Below are 17,595 nucleotides of genomic sequence, written 5' to 3'. Positions count from 1 at the left end.
TATGACATGTTTTGTGTTTGTAAAATTATCACATTGTCTTACCAAACTATACTCCCTATTTTTTAAATTTTACTTTAAGTTCTTGGATACATGTGCAGGTCTGTTACATAGGTATACATGTGCCATGGTGGTTTGCTGCACCTGTCAACCCATCATCTAGGTTTTAAGCCCTGCATGCATGAGGTATTTGTCCTAATGCTCTCCCTCCTCTTGCCTCCACCCAACAGGCCCCCGTGTGTGTCGTTCCCCTCCCCGTGTCCATGTGATCTCCTTGTTCAACTCCCACTTATGAGAGCATGTGGTGTTTGGTTTTCTGTTCCTCTTTTAGTTTGCTGAGAATGATGGCTTCCAGCTTCATCCATGTCCCTGTAAAGGACAGGAACCCATTCTTTTTTATGGTTGCATAGTATTCCGTGGTATATACGTGCCACATTTTGTGTATCCAGTGTATCATTGATGGGCACGAGATATCCTCTTAACATGTGATCCAGCTATTGCACTGTTCAGTATTTATCCAAAGGAGTTGAAAACTTGTGTTCACAGAAAAACCTGCACACGGACATTTATAGAAGCTTTAATCATAATTGCTAATTTTATTGCAGCTTTATTCATAATTGCTCAAACTTGGAGGCAACGAAGAAACCAAAATGTTCTTCACTAGGTGAGTGGATAAATAACCTGTGATATATCCAAACAATGGCATATTCTTCAGCACTGAAAGGAAGTGAGCTGTCAAGCCATGAAAAGACACTTAGGAACTTTAAACATGCACGGCTACACAAAAGAGACCCATCAGAAAAGACTAAAGGACATTCAGAAAAAGGCCAGACTATGGAGTGAAACTATCCGTGGTTCCCAGGTGTTGGGAAGAGGGAGAGATGATGAGGTGGAACATGGAAATTTTTAGGATTTTAGTGCAACTGCTCTGTACGATGCTATCATGGTGGATACATGTCATGACACCTTTGTTCAAACCCATAGAACCAGCACCAAGACGGAGCCCTCATGTAAACTGTGGACTCTGGGTGACAATATGTCAACGTCGGTTCTTCAATTGTTACAAACGCTCCCTCTGGGCAGGAGAGTTTTTAGTGGGGGAGGCTGTGCACGTGGGGGAAGGGAAGGCATATAGAAGGACTCTCTGCACCTTTCCCTCAATTTTTCTGTGAAGGTGAAACTGCCTAAAAGATAGTGTATTTTTTAAAAATAAAGGAAAAAAAGGAAACAAAAAGTCCTCACGAAAATCAAAGGAGAAAATGATCACACTGGGTGCTTCAGGTCAAAATGGAAGAACAAGGGCTGTATTTACCATCCCACCTGATGACTTTTTCCTCACTGCTTTTCAGCATTTTTTTGGAGTCTAGTCAGTGCAATAAGGCAAGTTAAAATATATAAAATGCACCCTTATTAGAAAAGATTTAAAACTATCTGGATCTGCAGGTGACGTGATCACCTGTGTGGAAAATCTCCTGAAATCACAAAAAGCCACTAAAACTAATAATAATAAATTACTTACTAATAAGTGAGTTTGGAAAGCTTGCAAGATACAAGCTAAACACATAAGCAATATCTCTTTATACACTGGCAAAGAAATAATTGGAAATGGAAATTTACAAAGCAATATTATAGCACATCAAAACATGAAATACCTCAGACTAAATCTGACAAAAGATGTGTAAGATCTATACACTGAAAAGCAGGCAGTGATGTTGAAATAAATTAAAGAACTAAATAAATGAAGTGATATATTGTGTCCATGGATCAGCAGGCTCAATATTGTTAAGATGTCAGTTCTGCGCTTGTGGATCAGAGGTTTAATGCAATTCCAATCAAAATCACAGCGTGATTTTTATTTTTATTTTTATTTTTCAGTAGAAATGAACTAGCGGATTCCAAAATGTGTCTGGAAATTTAAAGAACCCAACAGAGCTAAGACAACTTGGAATAAAACGGTGGAGGACTTACCTGAACTACCAAGATAGTGTGGTATTGGTATAATAAGAGAAAACTGGGTTAATGAAACCTCCTAGAGGGTCTAGTAATAATCTCACAAACATGTTACATATACGTAGTAGATTTTTGAATAAAGGTTCAAAGACATCAAATTAGAGAAAGGACGATAATGATAGAAGGATTAAATACCGTAGGCCAAAAAGAGAAAAAAGAGCTCCTGTTAAATATCTTCACATTGTTGTCACTCATGCAATTCAATTCACATTTTGTGTGTCTAAAAGTTGAGCAGACTTCTTCATTCTCTTTCCCCAATTCACTCCACAGAGATGCTGATGTCTTTCAGTGGAACTTGGAAGTTTGCTCTTCTTCTTAAAATGACTCTCTTAGATACTGTTTATGCAAGAAGTTGTGGGACTGTAACTTACAAATACTGTTCTAAACCTTGGAATCACACGTTCCCCTTTTTCTCTACTTATCGTTTCTAGTAAGTTTCCCATTTCCTCTTTCTCCTTCATATTTACACTGCATTCCTTTTAGTTCAGGCTTTTGTTACCCCACTTGATCTCTTGATGTGGTCACCTGAATGCCCTTCGTGTCCCAGCCTCCTGGAATCCTTCCTTCATGACCCTGCAGAACTGCCCTCCAGACCCGCAGGTGTGACCCGGAATCAAGGATCTCAAAGCCGAGTGGGATCTGAGAGGCTATCTAGACCAATCCTCCATTACAGACGTAAACCTTTTGATGACTTCACTTCAGAGCCCAAAATATTTGCACTGCAGGCAGAATCACCTAAATCACTTAATGTGATGTTCAGTCTTCCCGTGGTATCTTCCTCTCTGCATCTCCCTACTTTCGGTCAGCCATTTCTCACTCATGACACCGAACCCTTCATTCACATCACATTATTGTTCTTCTCCACACACACACACTTGTTTTCTGCCTGGGTTTTTTGTTATATTATTCCCTCTGCTGGAACTACCATTTTCCAAGATCTGACTACAGAATTTTAACGTATTCCTCAGAATGACTCACATATCACATATTCGACCAAATGGCTGCAGATTCTGTCACCTCCTCTCTTGTCCTATGGCAACATGGAGAATCTTCTTCTCTTAGCCAATAGGATTTATCATGGTCCTTCTTTATCTTAACAATAGTTTAGCAGGACTGAGAACTGGGAAGTAGAATTTTTCTCCCAGGGGTGAGCACTGTCTTAGTTTAGCAGATCTCCCTGGGTCTCCACTCTGGTTGTAGAAAAGCAGCCCATAGGGCATGGTGGGGAGGAGAAGAAGGGGAATTAAGCTGTGGTGCATGAAGATGGACAGTTGTGACCCGTACTCCGGGGTTGGGAGTTGAGGCCACTAGGAAGGAGAAGCTGTAAGGATGAAGACGAGGCATAAAAAGTGATGCAGGCCGGGTACGGTGACTCATGCCTGTAATCCCAACACTTTGGGAAGCCAACGTGGATGGATCACGAGGTCAAGAGTTCAAGACCAGTCTGACCAATATTGTGAAACCCTGTCTCTACCAAAAATACAAAAATTAGCTCGGTGTGGTGGCACATACCTGTAGTCCAGCTACTCGGGAGGCTGAGGCAGGAGAATCACTTGAACCCAGGAGCTGGAGGTTGCAGTGAGCCAAGATCATGACACTGCACTCCAGCCTGAGTGACAGAGCGAGACTCCATCTCAGAGAAAAGAAGTGATGCATAGTAACAAGACTGCCCGAGGAGAAAAGGAAATCAGCAACCTTCTCCAGGGTGGGATAGCTGAAGACCCTTTAAGAACAAAGGTGTCTACTTTCCTTCTTAGGATGCTCTATCGTGATTTAATGAACCCCTCACAATCTACTGTATTCAGTATTTGGCATGAGTCAATTTAGGGGAATTCTAGAAAACATAGCTGGCTGTTATCAGGTTAATGTAGATTGGGAGGAAGGGAAAAACCCCAGGAGCCACGTAGGAAGGACAATACGTGAAAACAGAAGAAACTTGGAGTCAGTTCACCCTTCAAACAAAATCCAGTTTCCAGAAGACATTGTGAGGGCTGCTGGGTCTTCCTCACCTGCAGATGGGGGATTCCAGATACTTATACTTGAATCTCACAGGATGGGGTGATCACCACCTGCTCTCAAATGGGATGAGTTACAATATCTTCTATCGGGAGGCAGTAAATAAGAGGTTAGGTACACGTCTGTAGTCATCACAATTCTGTCAAGATTGCTATTTTTACTTCCATGTCATAGATGGAGAGCATGATGCTTGTGGAAATGATTTGCTCAGGGTCTCACCATCAAAAGTGGCAGAGGAAAGATTCCAACATGTTTTAAAAGCTGCAAACTGAGCTGACTCCCATCCATGCTGTCATACCGACTGAGATTTCAATCCTCCTGAAGGCAGGAAACTTATTCCATTTGCTTTTATACTCTCCATAACACTAATGAGCAAGTTTTGCTCAAAGTAACACGGAATATTTTGCTGACTCAAGGGGTAAGAGAAGAGACTTAAATGACACCATCACAAGTCAACATTCAAGGAACAGAGACATTTAGCATTAGCTGTCTCAGTCAAATCAACAAACATGCACATTTATCCTTTACATGGGAGTAAGACAGCAAACACAATTGAAAAAATGAGCCAAGTGTAAAAAAATGTGTCACAAAGGGATGGATTTAGACAGGAGAGCAGTGAAGTAGGTTATAAAATGGTCAGCATAATCCATTTTAATGAATTATTAGCTGAAACATGCAAAGCATTTAGGATTTCTGGGAGAAGTGTACAAACACACCAAATGTTTGTCCGACATTTTCTTCACTGCTTCTGTCTTTCCACAGGGCTAGAGATGATGTTGACCAACGGCCTTGGGAGGAGAGATGGTCCTTTTGACGGCTTACAAACACACCTACATTACACTGAATTTGCCTCAAGCCACCGTCTCTGTGCTAATGTAAAAAGTCTCCATAATTAACTACTAGCCTTTTTCATCTGGTGCTTTTTAACAAGCAAGACAGTCCTGTAACACTCAGGCATTGTTGAAAACGTCAAATGGAAGCCTAGAAACCTCTTCCGTGCAGCTTCACTGCAAAGTATTTTGACGTGAGCCAAATCATGCTATTCCTACATCTCCACAGGAAACTCAAGGCTTCATCAAGGAAATGCAGCATGATTTCTGCTAGGCACAGAAATTGTTGGGGGGGGCATGAGGTTGAGGGAACATTACATAGAAACCAACCCCGATAATCACCTGCATGAGAGCCACACTGGCCGGCAAGCCCCGGTCGGCTCAGTCTCCGCACAATCACAGGCGTGAGTCCTGGAGGGCAGACACCTGGCACTGCTGACCACCCCAAGGTCGTGGCCTCTGCCCCTTCTCTGCTGCCCATCAGTTCCAAGCTTCTGGCAACACCACCTGCTGCCCCTACTGCCTCATCGACTCTTCGTGAAAAGCAAATGTTGTCAGGATAGCTTATGAGTACATTTGCCAGGAAAGCAGCTCCGATTGACGCTGAAACCCCCTTCTCACACCCCTGGCAGCTCCCTTGCCCCCGATGTGCACATGCTTGCAGCTCTGACCTTGCTCAGTGTCCACACAGGCTCTGTCCCCTGGAGAGCCAAAGGCAGACTCAATGTTGAGTCAGAAATACACAAAGAGGGTGACGATTACGAACTGCCTGCCCCCCAAAACACAGGTTGAAATCCTCACCCTCAATGTGATGCTGTCAGGAGGTCTTTGGGAGGTGATGAGTTCCTCAGGCTGGAGACCCTTAAATGGGATTTGTGCCTCACAAAGGGGTCCAGCAAATCCCTCACCCTCCCATTGTATCAGGGCCAGAGAGAAGGTATGTGCCAACCAGGAAGGAGCCCACACCAGAACCCACCCAATAGCACCCTGATCCTGCCTTCCAGCCTCTAGAACTGTGAGAAACAAATTCCTGTTGTTCATAAGCCGCTCAGTCAATGGTGTTTCGTTACAGCAGCCTGAGCTGCCTGAGATGACGATGCTCACCGCCCTACAGAAACGGCTACTCCCCTCTCCCAGAAAGAGGGGTTTAATTAAAATCCCTGTCTCTCCTCGCGGCCACCACAGATCTCACTTCCCCACCCCAAAAGCCAGCAGTTGCTAGGATTAAAGGAAAATGAGGATTGTTTTAGACCAGCCCCTCCATATCGGTCTGAAGCCTGTAACTTTGCCCACTTCCACGGTGGCCGTGTCACTGCATTGCCCATGTCAGCTCTGTGTCTGCACTGGGTCCCAGGCTCTGCACAGACTCCTCTAGCTGGCCATCCAGCACAGCCATTTCCCCTTCTGCATTGCAGGCTGTCCTTTGATATCGAACTCCCACCTTTCTGCAACCTAAGGCCTTCCGATCCAGACATTCGGGGTAAGCTCAGCCATGTACTGGAGTCGTTGACTCAGGTACCCCAGGCCCAAGACGTTGGCACCAACCGTCTACTGGCTGTGGGATCTGCATAGCTACTAGCTGCCCCAGCCACACCAGGGCCCGGGAGGGGAGGCAGAGGAACCTGTGAAGCTGCCAACAGCCATATGGGAACAGGGGCCCCTGGAAGGAGGAGGATGCTATGGCAGGAAATTCAGAGACAGAAACAAAGAGCCGCAGGGCTGGACAGGTCATGGCCAAAGCCTACACTGCTGAATTTTCCAGGTTTCTGAACTCAATCGCTGACCCACACAGCACATGTTTCCTGAGTGCTGACCCCACGTGGCATTGGATACGGCAATAAAGCAGGACTCCCACCTCCCCCTTCCCCAACACATACACAGGGCCTCCGTCCTGGCGGGAAATCAGGCCTGGGCGCCCAGCTGGCACAGCGAGCCTGGGAAGGGAGCCGTTTCAGACGGACAGTGGGTGCAGCCTTGCCAAAGCCCAGCAGTCATCTGCACTGGCACAGCCAGGCTGAGTCCAGATCAGCCGCACAGAAACCTGACCCTCTCAAGGGCACGGCTAAGCTCATCAGGGACAGACACCGTCTCCTGCTCATCTCCAACACTTTCTCTGCATGTCTAGTTACACACGGACATCGCAGTCTCAGAAGCACATCAGGCCTCCCCCTGCTCCTCTCTGTGGTACCACTGATGGGGAGGGGCCGGTATGGCCGCGAGGTCGCATACCCACAGCCATACCACGCAGGCCTTCGACGATTATTTCTGCCAAAGAACCCTGCTGCGGCTTGGAGCACACCATGGTGGGCGGGAAGCTCCACCCGGAGAAACAGCCATGCTTCTCCCCAGAGCCAACGGAGGGCACCCCCGACCCTGCATTCAGCAGATTACTTACATTCTGGAAAACATCTGGGTTAATGGGGAACAGTAAAATGAAAAGGTCACACTAGAAAGGTTAGAAGGCTGTGTGAAGTCTCAGGAGGTCCAAAGGTTTCTGAACCAAGACTGCTGCGGTCAACGAGCTTACAGGAAAAGTTTCCACATGGGCCTTCAACAAGCAACACTCAGCAGGGAGGAGCCACGTTCTGGGCAGAACCTCAGAACCAGAACATCGGACACCACAAAGTCACATCAGAGCCAACAGCAACTGAAATACAGCGCTCTCCTAAGATGTGTGCGTCACCTGCAGAAAGTCACCACACATTAAGATGGGGGAAGAAAAGGATAAGGTTAGAAACAAATTTGAAGTAATTTCTGCATACGTAAAATTTCTACTTCCACTGGTTTTCTTTCTGGGAGTAACAACTTTTACATGAGATGCACATCCCCGTTGGAAGGAGTTTGGGTTTTCCGTGGGCAGAGTCAAGGGCTCTCCAAGAAATGTGAACCTTTTCTCACTCACTGAGCCGCGTGCCCTGAGGCCGTCCTGGCCTGCCTGAGCACCTCCCTGCTCTGCCTCCAGCCAGCTCCTTCCAGCACTCACCCCGCTGCTCCCAGAGCCTGCACTGGCCCAGGATCTCCTCTTCTGCTGCTGTCAATCTTCCACTTTAGGGCAAATAAGTTGGAAACTAGAAAGTTATAAAACCCCTTGACTTTTTAAAAATTTGTCTTCTCAGAAAACAATACTAATTCTACTTCCATGGTTTAATATGTTGCCCCCATCTGCATGTTCATGGATATGTGTTTTTATATATTTTTTTTAAATCAGTACTTCTAAAAGTATGCACTGTTGCTACATTCAGTTCAATTACATTTGATGTAAGAAGTTTTAATTTCAGTGAATTCAGGCACTCAAAATTTAAGCCCTCTGACATCTATTAATCAAATGGGAAAATGACAGATATTACAAAAATCAAGAGAAGTGTTTAATGTAAATCCTGCACTTTCAAATACTTCCACAAATGTAATGTATACATTAGTACATAACCTTGAGCATTTTCACAACTCTTTGCACTCAAATTCCATTCTTAACTTTTATAGATAAATCGACATCCATATGTGATTTTAAGCAGCTCAAACATCAGCTCTTAAAAACAACCAGAAATGCTGCGGGCAAATCCCACCAAGCAGCAAATAACGGAACTGCACCCAACAACCCAGGTACCTCCCCTGAGGCATCTGGAACTTGAGCATTACAAGCAGCCTTTGGTTTCTGAGGCACCCGAGAGTGGGGACTCCCAACTCCCCAAGTCTAAGAAGGCCTCAGCGATAAGGAAAACTGGTCAAAAAGTCATCCCTGCCGGCCCCCTGCGCCACGGGCTCCTCCCTGCCCGCCCTCAGCCACGTGCTTACAAGGTCTCACTTCCTCTCTGTCCCGCAAAGCCTGACTCCTGATTCCAGCCCTGCCGCTTACTGAGATGTAGCCATGGACGTCAACTGCACCTGTAAGGGGAGAAGCCGGTCAGGATACAGGATCCTGGCCATCCTGGCAGTGCTCAAGCTGATACTGTAACTTTGTAGTGAGTTACTTAATGCAAAGGTTTAACTTTGAAAAATTTAGATATGTGTATTCTTAAAGGGAAATTCTGAACGTAGAACACAAGCCACACCCTCACACTGATGTTGTCTGGCCAGCACTCTTTTGTTTGCCTTTTCAATAGACGTTTTTAAAAGCAGTTTTCCGTTCATAGCAAAATCAAGAGGAAAGTACAGAGAGTCCTCACATATCCTTTCCCAGCACAGGCACAGCCTCCATCATTCTCCTGCCCTCACCAGACCAGCATGTCTGTACGACCGACATACCCGCATCAACACGGCACCACCACCCACAGTTCACAGCTCACACGAGGACTCGGCCTGCTGCTGCTCACTCTGTGGGTTTCACAGACGTGGAACGGCATGGATCCCCCATGAAAGCCCCACCTGGAGTTGCTGCCCCACCCTACACACCCCCTATGCTCCTCCCATTCATCTCTCCCCTCCCCAACCCCTGACAGCCGCTGATTGTTTGACTGTCTCCACAGCTTTGCCTTTTCCAGACTGTGCTGTAGTTGGACTCAGACAGCAGGCAGCCTTTCCAGATTGGAGTCTCACTTAGCAACATGCGTTTAAGATCCTTCTGTGTCTTTTCATGGCTTAGGGGTCCAGTTCTTTTTAGTGCTGAATAATATCCCAGTATCTGACATACCACAGTTTATCCATTCACCTACTGAAGGGCATCTTGGTTGCTTTCTAGTTTTGGCAATTATAAAGCTGCTGTCAACGTCTGTGTGCACATTTCCGCATGGAAGTAAACTTTCAGCTCCTCCGAGTAAACGTCCAGGACTGTGATTGCTCCTGTGGTCGGAGAGCTTAGTTCCACGGAAAACCGCCACGCTGCCTCCCACAGGAGCTGCCCCACTTCCCCCAGCGATGAGTGAGGGTCCTGATGCCCACACACCCACCAGCACGTGGTGGTGTCGGAGTTCAGGTTTTGGCCAGGCCGATGGGTGCACAGTGACGCCTCGCCCTATGACATAAGACGCGGGTCATGTTTCCACGTGTAGATTTGCCATCTGTGTATCTTCTTTGTTGGGATATCTGTCCAGGTCTTTCGTCCATTTTTAATCAGGTTGTTCATTTTCTTGTTGAGTTTTGAGAGTTCCTTGCACGGTTTGGATAACAGCCTTTATCAGATAAGTCTTTTACAGATGCATTCTCCCCGTCTGTGGCCTCCCCTCTCATGTCCCTGAGACACTGTTTTTTATTTTAAAAAACACCTCAGACAGAAAATGGACCTTCCAGCCCACCACGCTTCTCAGTTTGGCCGTGGTCACCACCCTCCCAGCCCTGGTTCCCACCTTTTCACGATCTGCTGGTCCTATGGGCATCAACCCATACCAAGTCCCTAACATATCTCCAATGATGGCAACGTCAAAGCCGGCAGTTTGCAGGTAGGAAGGAGCTGATGGAGGCCGGAGCAGAATGTGAAGGCCAGCGGATTCATCCCTCGGGGACCGGCAGGCCTCTCAGATATCCCCCGGGTCACCTCCCAAATGAAGTACCTGCTTTGGCCGTGGGCAGGAAGCAGGACCTGGCCCAGATCTCAGCATATTTGACCTGGCACGGCATTTACTGGTGAGCCTCCATAACCGGAAACTCGACTCTCTGGGGAGAATACATTTTCATTATCAAGGCTTTTAGGCTTTTAATTAAGAAACCAAAGAGCAGTGCCTGGAGTGAGGATGCAGGGACTCTGGGTGACCCACACGCTCGTTTCCACCTGGCACAAAGGACCCTGGAGTGAGGGTACAGTGCCTGCTCTGAGTCACCAGCACACTCATCATTTCTACATAAAGAACCCTGTGAGTCTGTCCCAGGACTTTTTAGCCTAGATCTAAAAATTCGCAGCTCAGGAAACCTTCATCATTTTAGGAACCTGAGGGGTGGGCCAGGGGGATCTCACAGATTGTGGTGCTGTCTATGGGGTCATCAAAGTGCAGCTGGGGCTTCCCGCAAGCACTTCAGGGAGGCCGTGCACTGGCCCGAGGCTGGTTCCGCCTCCTATCCTCGGTTGTCATGCCCAGCCGTGAGGGGAGCCCCCCACTTCAGGAGCGGTCCCTGGCTCCAGGCCCTAACGTCCATGTCCAGGCCCCTGGTAGGGCAGCTTCTACCCCAGGGAGGCTGGGACTGGAGACAGCCTGGAGCTCTAGGCAATCCTGGCAACCACATGCTTCCCGCAGTGGCTGCAGACAAACTCCTACTTCCAAAACCTGGCACGGGCTGTGTGAGGCCTGGAACGCGGGAGGCGCGATTACCCTCTCATGGTTATCAAGTCACGTCATAGTCTCTTAGACCTATGTGTGACTAGAAGTATACACATTATGGAAGTGTATATAAATGTGAATACAGACACGCTTATTTTCCTTTTATATACCTTACATATATGTGTACACGTGCATATGTATAAAACATGGAAGAAAAAACCATACTTAAGATTTCAAATCTCAGTCGCAAAGATCTCAGAAGCAAATTATTATTCTTAAATTCTAAACAAAGATGTAACATTTTACATTCTTACAAAACGTTCTCTATTAGCATTTTATTTTAAAAACTAAGAATGCATTGCACTCTCTCAATTTTGATTTTTAACTCAGCTCACAAAGGCCCCTGTACAAAGGCCTCCGTACCGCAGCAAGGATGGCGGTGGTCACACCTGTGGCCATTTATCCTCTCTACATCTAGCTCCTCTCCCTGAGGCAACACACCTCCGAAGTCACAGCCTGGCCTCCCAACTCTCCCCCGTTGCGGGCTTCTTGGCATGTTGCTCTGCTGCACACACCTCAGCAAATACTGCTGATTAGCCAGAATCGCCCAGAAATCTCTTAACCTTGATTCTGGCTGCTTTTGTAATTTGTAATATCTTTACTTCTGGTGTGATTTGAGAAACAACACATTTTAAAATTAGAGAAGATGTGGTTTTTATTCTCTCCTTTCTACTTGCAACCTTGAAAATTCAAGTAGCAGCAAGGGTTTGTTGAGAGTAACTTCCACCAAAGAGAACCTATTACAAAGGTACTACAGAGTGTCAAATAACCACATAGATGTAAAATAGAGATGCAGACACAGATATAAAATCCAATGGTTAAACCAAATTGAGAAATGCTTGCCAGTTTGATAGGACTTCTAAAACTTGACATAAATGTTGGCTGAGGGATACAAGATGTTATGAGATGAGTGAGATGCTTGGCCTAGAACCACAGGCTCTCTCCTCTTTACAGCAGAAAATCCATAAGGAAGTCAAATCTGAAAGAACCAGGTACCGTTGAACGGCATACTCAGCCATCCTTCCCCATTCCTGGGCCAGCTGCGGTGAGTGCAGCCAGTCGTTCACCAACAACCATCATCCATCCTCCAGGCCATGGCTACACTTTACTCCCAGGCTCCCTGTCATTATGTAGATTAGGTAAATCACGGCCACTCTCACCTTAAGCCTCCCCCGCCAGCATGGCAATCACCCATTCCCAACCACGGCAAGGACAGCCGTGTCCCTGGGAAGGCAGAGCAGGGGTCGGGAAGAAACCTGGATCCCTAAATACCTCATGGAGCAGTCACCAGCCTGGAACATCCTCCCTGACGGCTTTGCAAGACAGAAAAACTCCTTGGTTCCTCAAGCTACAATACTGCAGAGTCTCAGGTCACAGCATCCTTACCTACCCTCGTCAGGAACCGTTCATGCTCATCAAGACATGAGAACAAAACTGCAGTGGCACAGTCACACTCGACGCAGACCACCTGCTGCTCACATTCATCGTATTAACACCAAAAAGCCACCGTGGTGGATATCCTGGATATGGACAATCGGCGGCTTTTTGCTGGAGATGTGCTTTGTGCATTTATCGCACGACCATCTTGGTGTCAGGAGGGGCTGTGCAAATGGCAGCTGTGCAGGTCACAGGGAGTCTCAACTCGCTCGACTCTCAGCCAGCTCCCACTATCAGTGCCCGCAGAGTCCTCTCCTCCGGGAGCACGTGCTTGGACGCCACAGTAGCCTGTGGATCCACACAACAGCACTGTGTGCCCCAGGAGCTTAGAAAGTACCACTGCATCAATGCCTCCACAGGTGAGGCCGGGGGCAGAAGCCAACCTCAAGCAGTTACGGTCCTCCGTGGGGCTGGCATCCAGGCAGGAAGGCGGCTCAGCGGCTCTCCTCTCACTGTGGAACTTCCTAGGTCCCCACATGAACAGAACCTAAATAACACGCAACGAACAACAGGAACGAGAACACGACCAACAGCTTCTGAGATGAGCAAGCTGGGCTGATCATGAGACACCTGACGGGGACGGTGCCAGAGCCCCTCCCAGTGACCTGTGAGGACGGCGCTGCCAGCATCTCCCTAAAACCAGCCCAAGTCAAGTTAGACTTGAGGCTTTCCAGGAGTGGGTAGATCCATTCAATCCTACAGTCTGAACCTTCCAGGCCGTGTCTCTTGGCCCTCATCTCACATATGGGAACCCGGACGCTGCACCATAAACGCAGCCCCAAGCCCTCGTTCCTTCTTCAACACCACACACCAGTACAGTGAACACTTAGGATCTGGGCATTCACATAAAATACTGCTTAACTAAAACTTCTGATTTAGAACATGTTTAATTCCTACTCACAGAGCTCAAAGTGTTCTGTCCTAGGAGGCGGTAGCTGTAACTAAGCATGAGAGAAGAAGGGATCAGAGTGGTGCCAAGTATTAAATATTCCTCTAAATCTATTCACCAGGTCGCCATGCTATTGTCACCTGCTTCATTTTCTGTCCTTAAAAGACAAAATAGTTACTTTTCAAAATAGACAACCTGTTTTACTGATGCTTAGCTATAAAGTAGCGAGCTACGTATCCAAAAGGGAGATATGGGAAAACAGAAAATGTCCACAAGCGATCGGAGTGGGGGGGCAGTTGCAGCAGCACCTGGCTCTGTTGCGCTGTAAGCCAGCCACGTGGGCTGGACAGCTCACTTAGCCACTGAAATTACATCATCTAAGATTTTGTTGCAGTTACTTTGATAAATTCTCCCTCTTGCTATGAAGAGTAAGGTTTGTTTTTTTTGTTTTTGTTTTTGTTTTTTTTTTTTGACTTGGAGTCTCGCTGTGTCACCCAGTCCAGAGTGCAGTATTACAATCATGGCTCATCGCGGCCTTGACCTTCTGCCTCAAGCAATCCTCCCGCCTCAACCTTCCAAGTAGTCGGGACCCAAAGGCGAGTTTGATTTCTTTGCTAACGAATTCCTAATTCACCTCGCAGTGGGCCTGTCAAGGCCATATGCCCGGACATCCACCTTGCCGACCGTCCATGTGGTCTCTAAAGTGGATGCACTCCAGTTGCCTGGGCTCTGCACGCGATACTGAGTCTCCAAGTCTGCCGCTGTATAAGGGACTGACAGTCCCAAGCGTCTCGACGCGCCACCTTGAGCCGGGCTTTATTCCACAGGGCGACTCTGCTTCCCGTGATGAGATGCAGCACGTGAGCACAGATCAAAGGGTATCAGCAACTAACCCATTCCCCTGGTACTAAGCAGAGGACCAAGAGTTTAGTTCCTTACTTATTTCCTACGGGCTTGATTCAAAACAGCTTTCTGGAATCCTGGGGACAAACATCTCTACCTGGTGAGAATTCTGGCTTTAGTAACGGAAGAATCACCTAAAGCCCATTTTGTAACTGCTGTTCTCATCAGAATTTGAGGCCAAAGGTAAAAATAAAAGGGGGGCTAAGATCGTGACACCCCAGTTTGCACAAGGCCAACCAGCCTGCTTGAGGGGGTAAAAGGAATAGGATTTTTAAACTGCTGAGTTTTAAAAACGTGGCTGTAGGCTGGGCGCACTGGCTCACGTCTATAAGCCCAGCACTTTGGGAGGCCGAGGTGGGAGGATTGCTTGAGGCCAGGAGTTCAAGACTGGCTTGAGTAACACAGCAATACCCTATCTCTTTAAAAAGAAAAAAAATGGTTATTAAAATAGCAATAAAAAGGTTAATACAATAAATTACTATGTCAACATGGCACCCCCTGCTGCCAGACGAGGTGCAATCTCTGTGGCTGTGAGGTCCGGAGAGAAATGTAACCGGCATCATAGGGAAGGTGGACCCCAAAGCCCCACAACATTACTCCTGCACAGTGTGTTAACCAGCATGAAGTCTCCTCCACAATCAGAAGCCTGGTTTAGAGGAACGCTGCCCACTGGACCTGGGTGGACTCCAGATGCCGGCCGACCAGACAGCCCCACCCTGGGACCCTGCCGGCAGCCCCGACTGGACAGAATGGCCTCATGAGTGTCCTTTCCCGCCACAGGCTGCAGACCCCGAGCCAGTCCTGGCTGTGACTGAGGCTGCGCATAAACGTCTGCGCCCAACAGCTCACCTTTGTACATGACACGCCCAGTCCACTTCATTTCAAATGTTACACTTGCCCCAAGGCGAACATGGATGTTACAGGTTAATTCACTGCATGTGTGCTAGACTTTCCCTGTAAGTGTTCAGACATTGCACAAACCGGATGAACAAACCCCACTTTCCCTGTAAACGTTCAGACATTCCTTGAGCACGATGAACACACACAGCCAACAAACCCCGGAACATGTAATGCCGCGGCCTCCTCTCCTCCTGAGGGGCATGTGCTTACAGCTCCCCCAAGACCACATTTCCCAAAGCACAGAGTGTTACTCTGAAAATAAAATCTCCTTTTTCCTTCCTCTGTACATCTCGTGGTCGTGTTAACAACTATTGCTACAAATGCAGAGAAACGGGGTATCATCCGTGCTGCTCACCGAATTCCTAGCACCAAAGCTTCAAGGCCCCCCAGTCTGAAGGAAGCTTCTATCACCCTAAAGCCAACTCTGGAGACGAAGGCCAAGCTGGGGGAAAGGCTGTGTCTCTGCAAATCCACGCCACGGGGCCCTCTGCAGTTGTGTGTAAGGAACTCTTGGCCTGTCCTGGGGTTTGGGGAAATCAGGATGCAAGCAGATACCGTATGCTCTGCCACGGGACCGTGAAGTCTGCGGAACCTCAGAGGAACACGGAGACAAATGGCTGCACGACTCCCACAGGCCAAGCCTCGATGGGCGCCCGTGTCAAGAACACAGACACGCCGGGAGGGGCAGCCGATGCAGGCAACGCCTGCAACCCCAGCAAGCAACAGCGTCTCAGTGTGGGGGTCTCTGGCCAGGCTCCACCACAACTGCCATATTCTGTGGCAAAATTTTAAAAATAGGTTTTAACTAGTTATAACTCTAACTTGTTTTACACATAAACAGAACACAGGGTACCTACCAACAGGCTCCAAAATACTTTGCCTAGAACCAAGTCTAGAATGCAGATGGCTGTTGCTCTGAGTGTGAGGAGTCCCCTGTAGTGCCATAAATCCTAGATCTAGGTGACTAAGTGCTCTTCCTAAACCAGACGGCACCATGAGGCTCTGAGGGCACCCTCTGTCCCCAGGCCAGTCCATCAGCCCCAGCAGAAGCTTCTAGAGTAAGAGCCTGTGGATTTGTATTGGACGGATGTAAACCAGGCAAAGTCACAGGGGCTCGTCCTGGAAGCCCATCCATTTACCCACTCATGCCGTGGAGAGCCCTGCCCCCAACTCCACACCCGCAATCACGCTCAACCACAAGAACTGGCTTCTAGGCCCTCAAGCTACTCCCTCTCGACCCTGGACAGACGCTTCTCAAACCATGAGGCCCAGAGTAGTCTTAACAGGTGGTCTCAGCAGAACTGGCCACTGCATGAATTGATACTTTGTGTGTGGGGGGGGTGGTTGTTCTTCTGTCACTCAGGCACAGTGCACCATAAGTACAGTGGTGCTATCATGGTTCACAGCAGCCTCAACCTGCCAGGCTTGGGTCATCCTCCAGCCTTAGCTTCCCGAGTAGCTGGGACCACAGGTGCACATCACCTCTCCTATTTAATTTTTTGTAGAGTCAGGGTCTTGCTATGTTGCCCAGGCTGGTCTTGAATTCCTGGGCTCAAAAGTGAACTGCCCAACTCAGCCTCCCAAGGTGCTGGGATGACAGGTGTGAGCCACTATGCCCAGCCTAGAATTGGTTTTTCTTAAACCTGAGTTTGACACATGAACCCCACTTACATAGATATCAGCACACTCTCCCAGCTCGAGAGTTTTCCTGAATCTCGATTCTGTCCGTTCAAGATCAATATCTAAGAAAGGGTGAGAACTGACCCTCCCTCAGTGAAGCCTAAGGGCAAATGCAGCAGCATCTCAGTGTATGAGGAGACAAAGTAAGAAGGGTGGAAAATACACACTGAAATTCTAGTGCTAGAATCATAATCACCAACACTTTAAGAGGGAATCTGCTTTCCAAAATATGTAGCTGCTGGATTAACTTCAAAGTCACCAGATTCCACAGGCAGTAGCTCACAGGGGCACAGCTTTCTAAGGCCGCACAGCCCGGGACAGCGTAACAGCCTCAGGGCAAAGCAAACTAAACAAAGGCTTGGTTCTCTCAAGGACGAAGGTGCTCAAGTGTTTCCAAATATTCTTCTTCTTCTAAGTAAGTTAGATGCCTCCTACAACACTGTTTAGAGTGCCAGTGTATTCAGAAACATGAAGTTGAAAATACATCTCAGGACCCCAAAATCACTACGCTAAAGGGACGTCAAGGTGAGGAAGAGCTTAGACCAAACCTGCCTCCCATGCTCTTCCTAACAGAGACAGCTACTGGGGGTGGGGGGAAAAGCCACGTACCTCCCTCACAACCGATCCACAAGGAAATTCCTCATGGACAGAGGACAGAACTCAAAGTCACCATCTGCACACGGAGATA

The 17,595-nt window shown here is 47.7% G+C and overlaps 1 protein-coding gene across 12 annotated transcripts in view; it reads left to right on the top strand.

The window, feature by feature from the left end:
* LOC139361244 (disco-interacting protein 2 homolog C-like) overlaps positions 1–17,595 on the top strand; it is a 65,052-nt gene that overhangs the window by 29,415 nt on the left and 18,042 nt on the right. For 3 of the 12 annotated variants that reach the window (XM_071089821.1, XM_071089820.1, XM_071089819.1), the window contains one exon: positions 12,895–13,701. The exons of 3 other annotated variants lie outside the window; for them this stretch is intronic. In XM_071089821.1, coding sequence (XP_070945922.1) covers positions 12,895–13,094 — 200 coding nt within the window. In that variant the 3' untranslated portion in view covers positions 13,095–13,701. Of the gene's footprint in view, positions 1–602; positions 1,845–1,872; positions 3,133–12,894; positions 13,702–13,904; positions 14,103–17,595 lie in introns of those variants that run through there. 6 more of the 12 variants (XM_071089829.1, XM_071089827.1, XM_071089826.1 and 3 more) reach the window with 6 other exon arrangements.

This window comes from Macaca nemestrina, unplaced genomic scaffold (genome assembly GCF_043159975.1).
Source record: "Macaca nemestrina isolate mMacNem1 unplaced genomic scaffold, mMacNem.hap1 Scaffold_116, whole genome shotgun sequence".
NCBI classification, from domain to species: Eukaryota; Metazoa; Chordata; class Mammalia; order Primates; family Cercopithecidae; genus Macaca; species Macaca nemestrina.
Note: the sequence above shows the minus strand (reverse complement) of the source record. Positions and strands in the feature narration are given on the sequence as shown.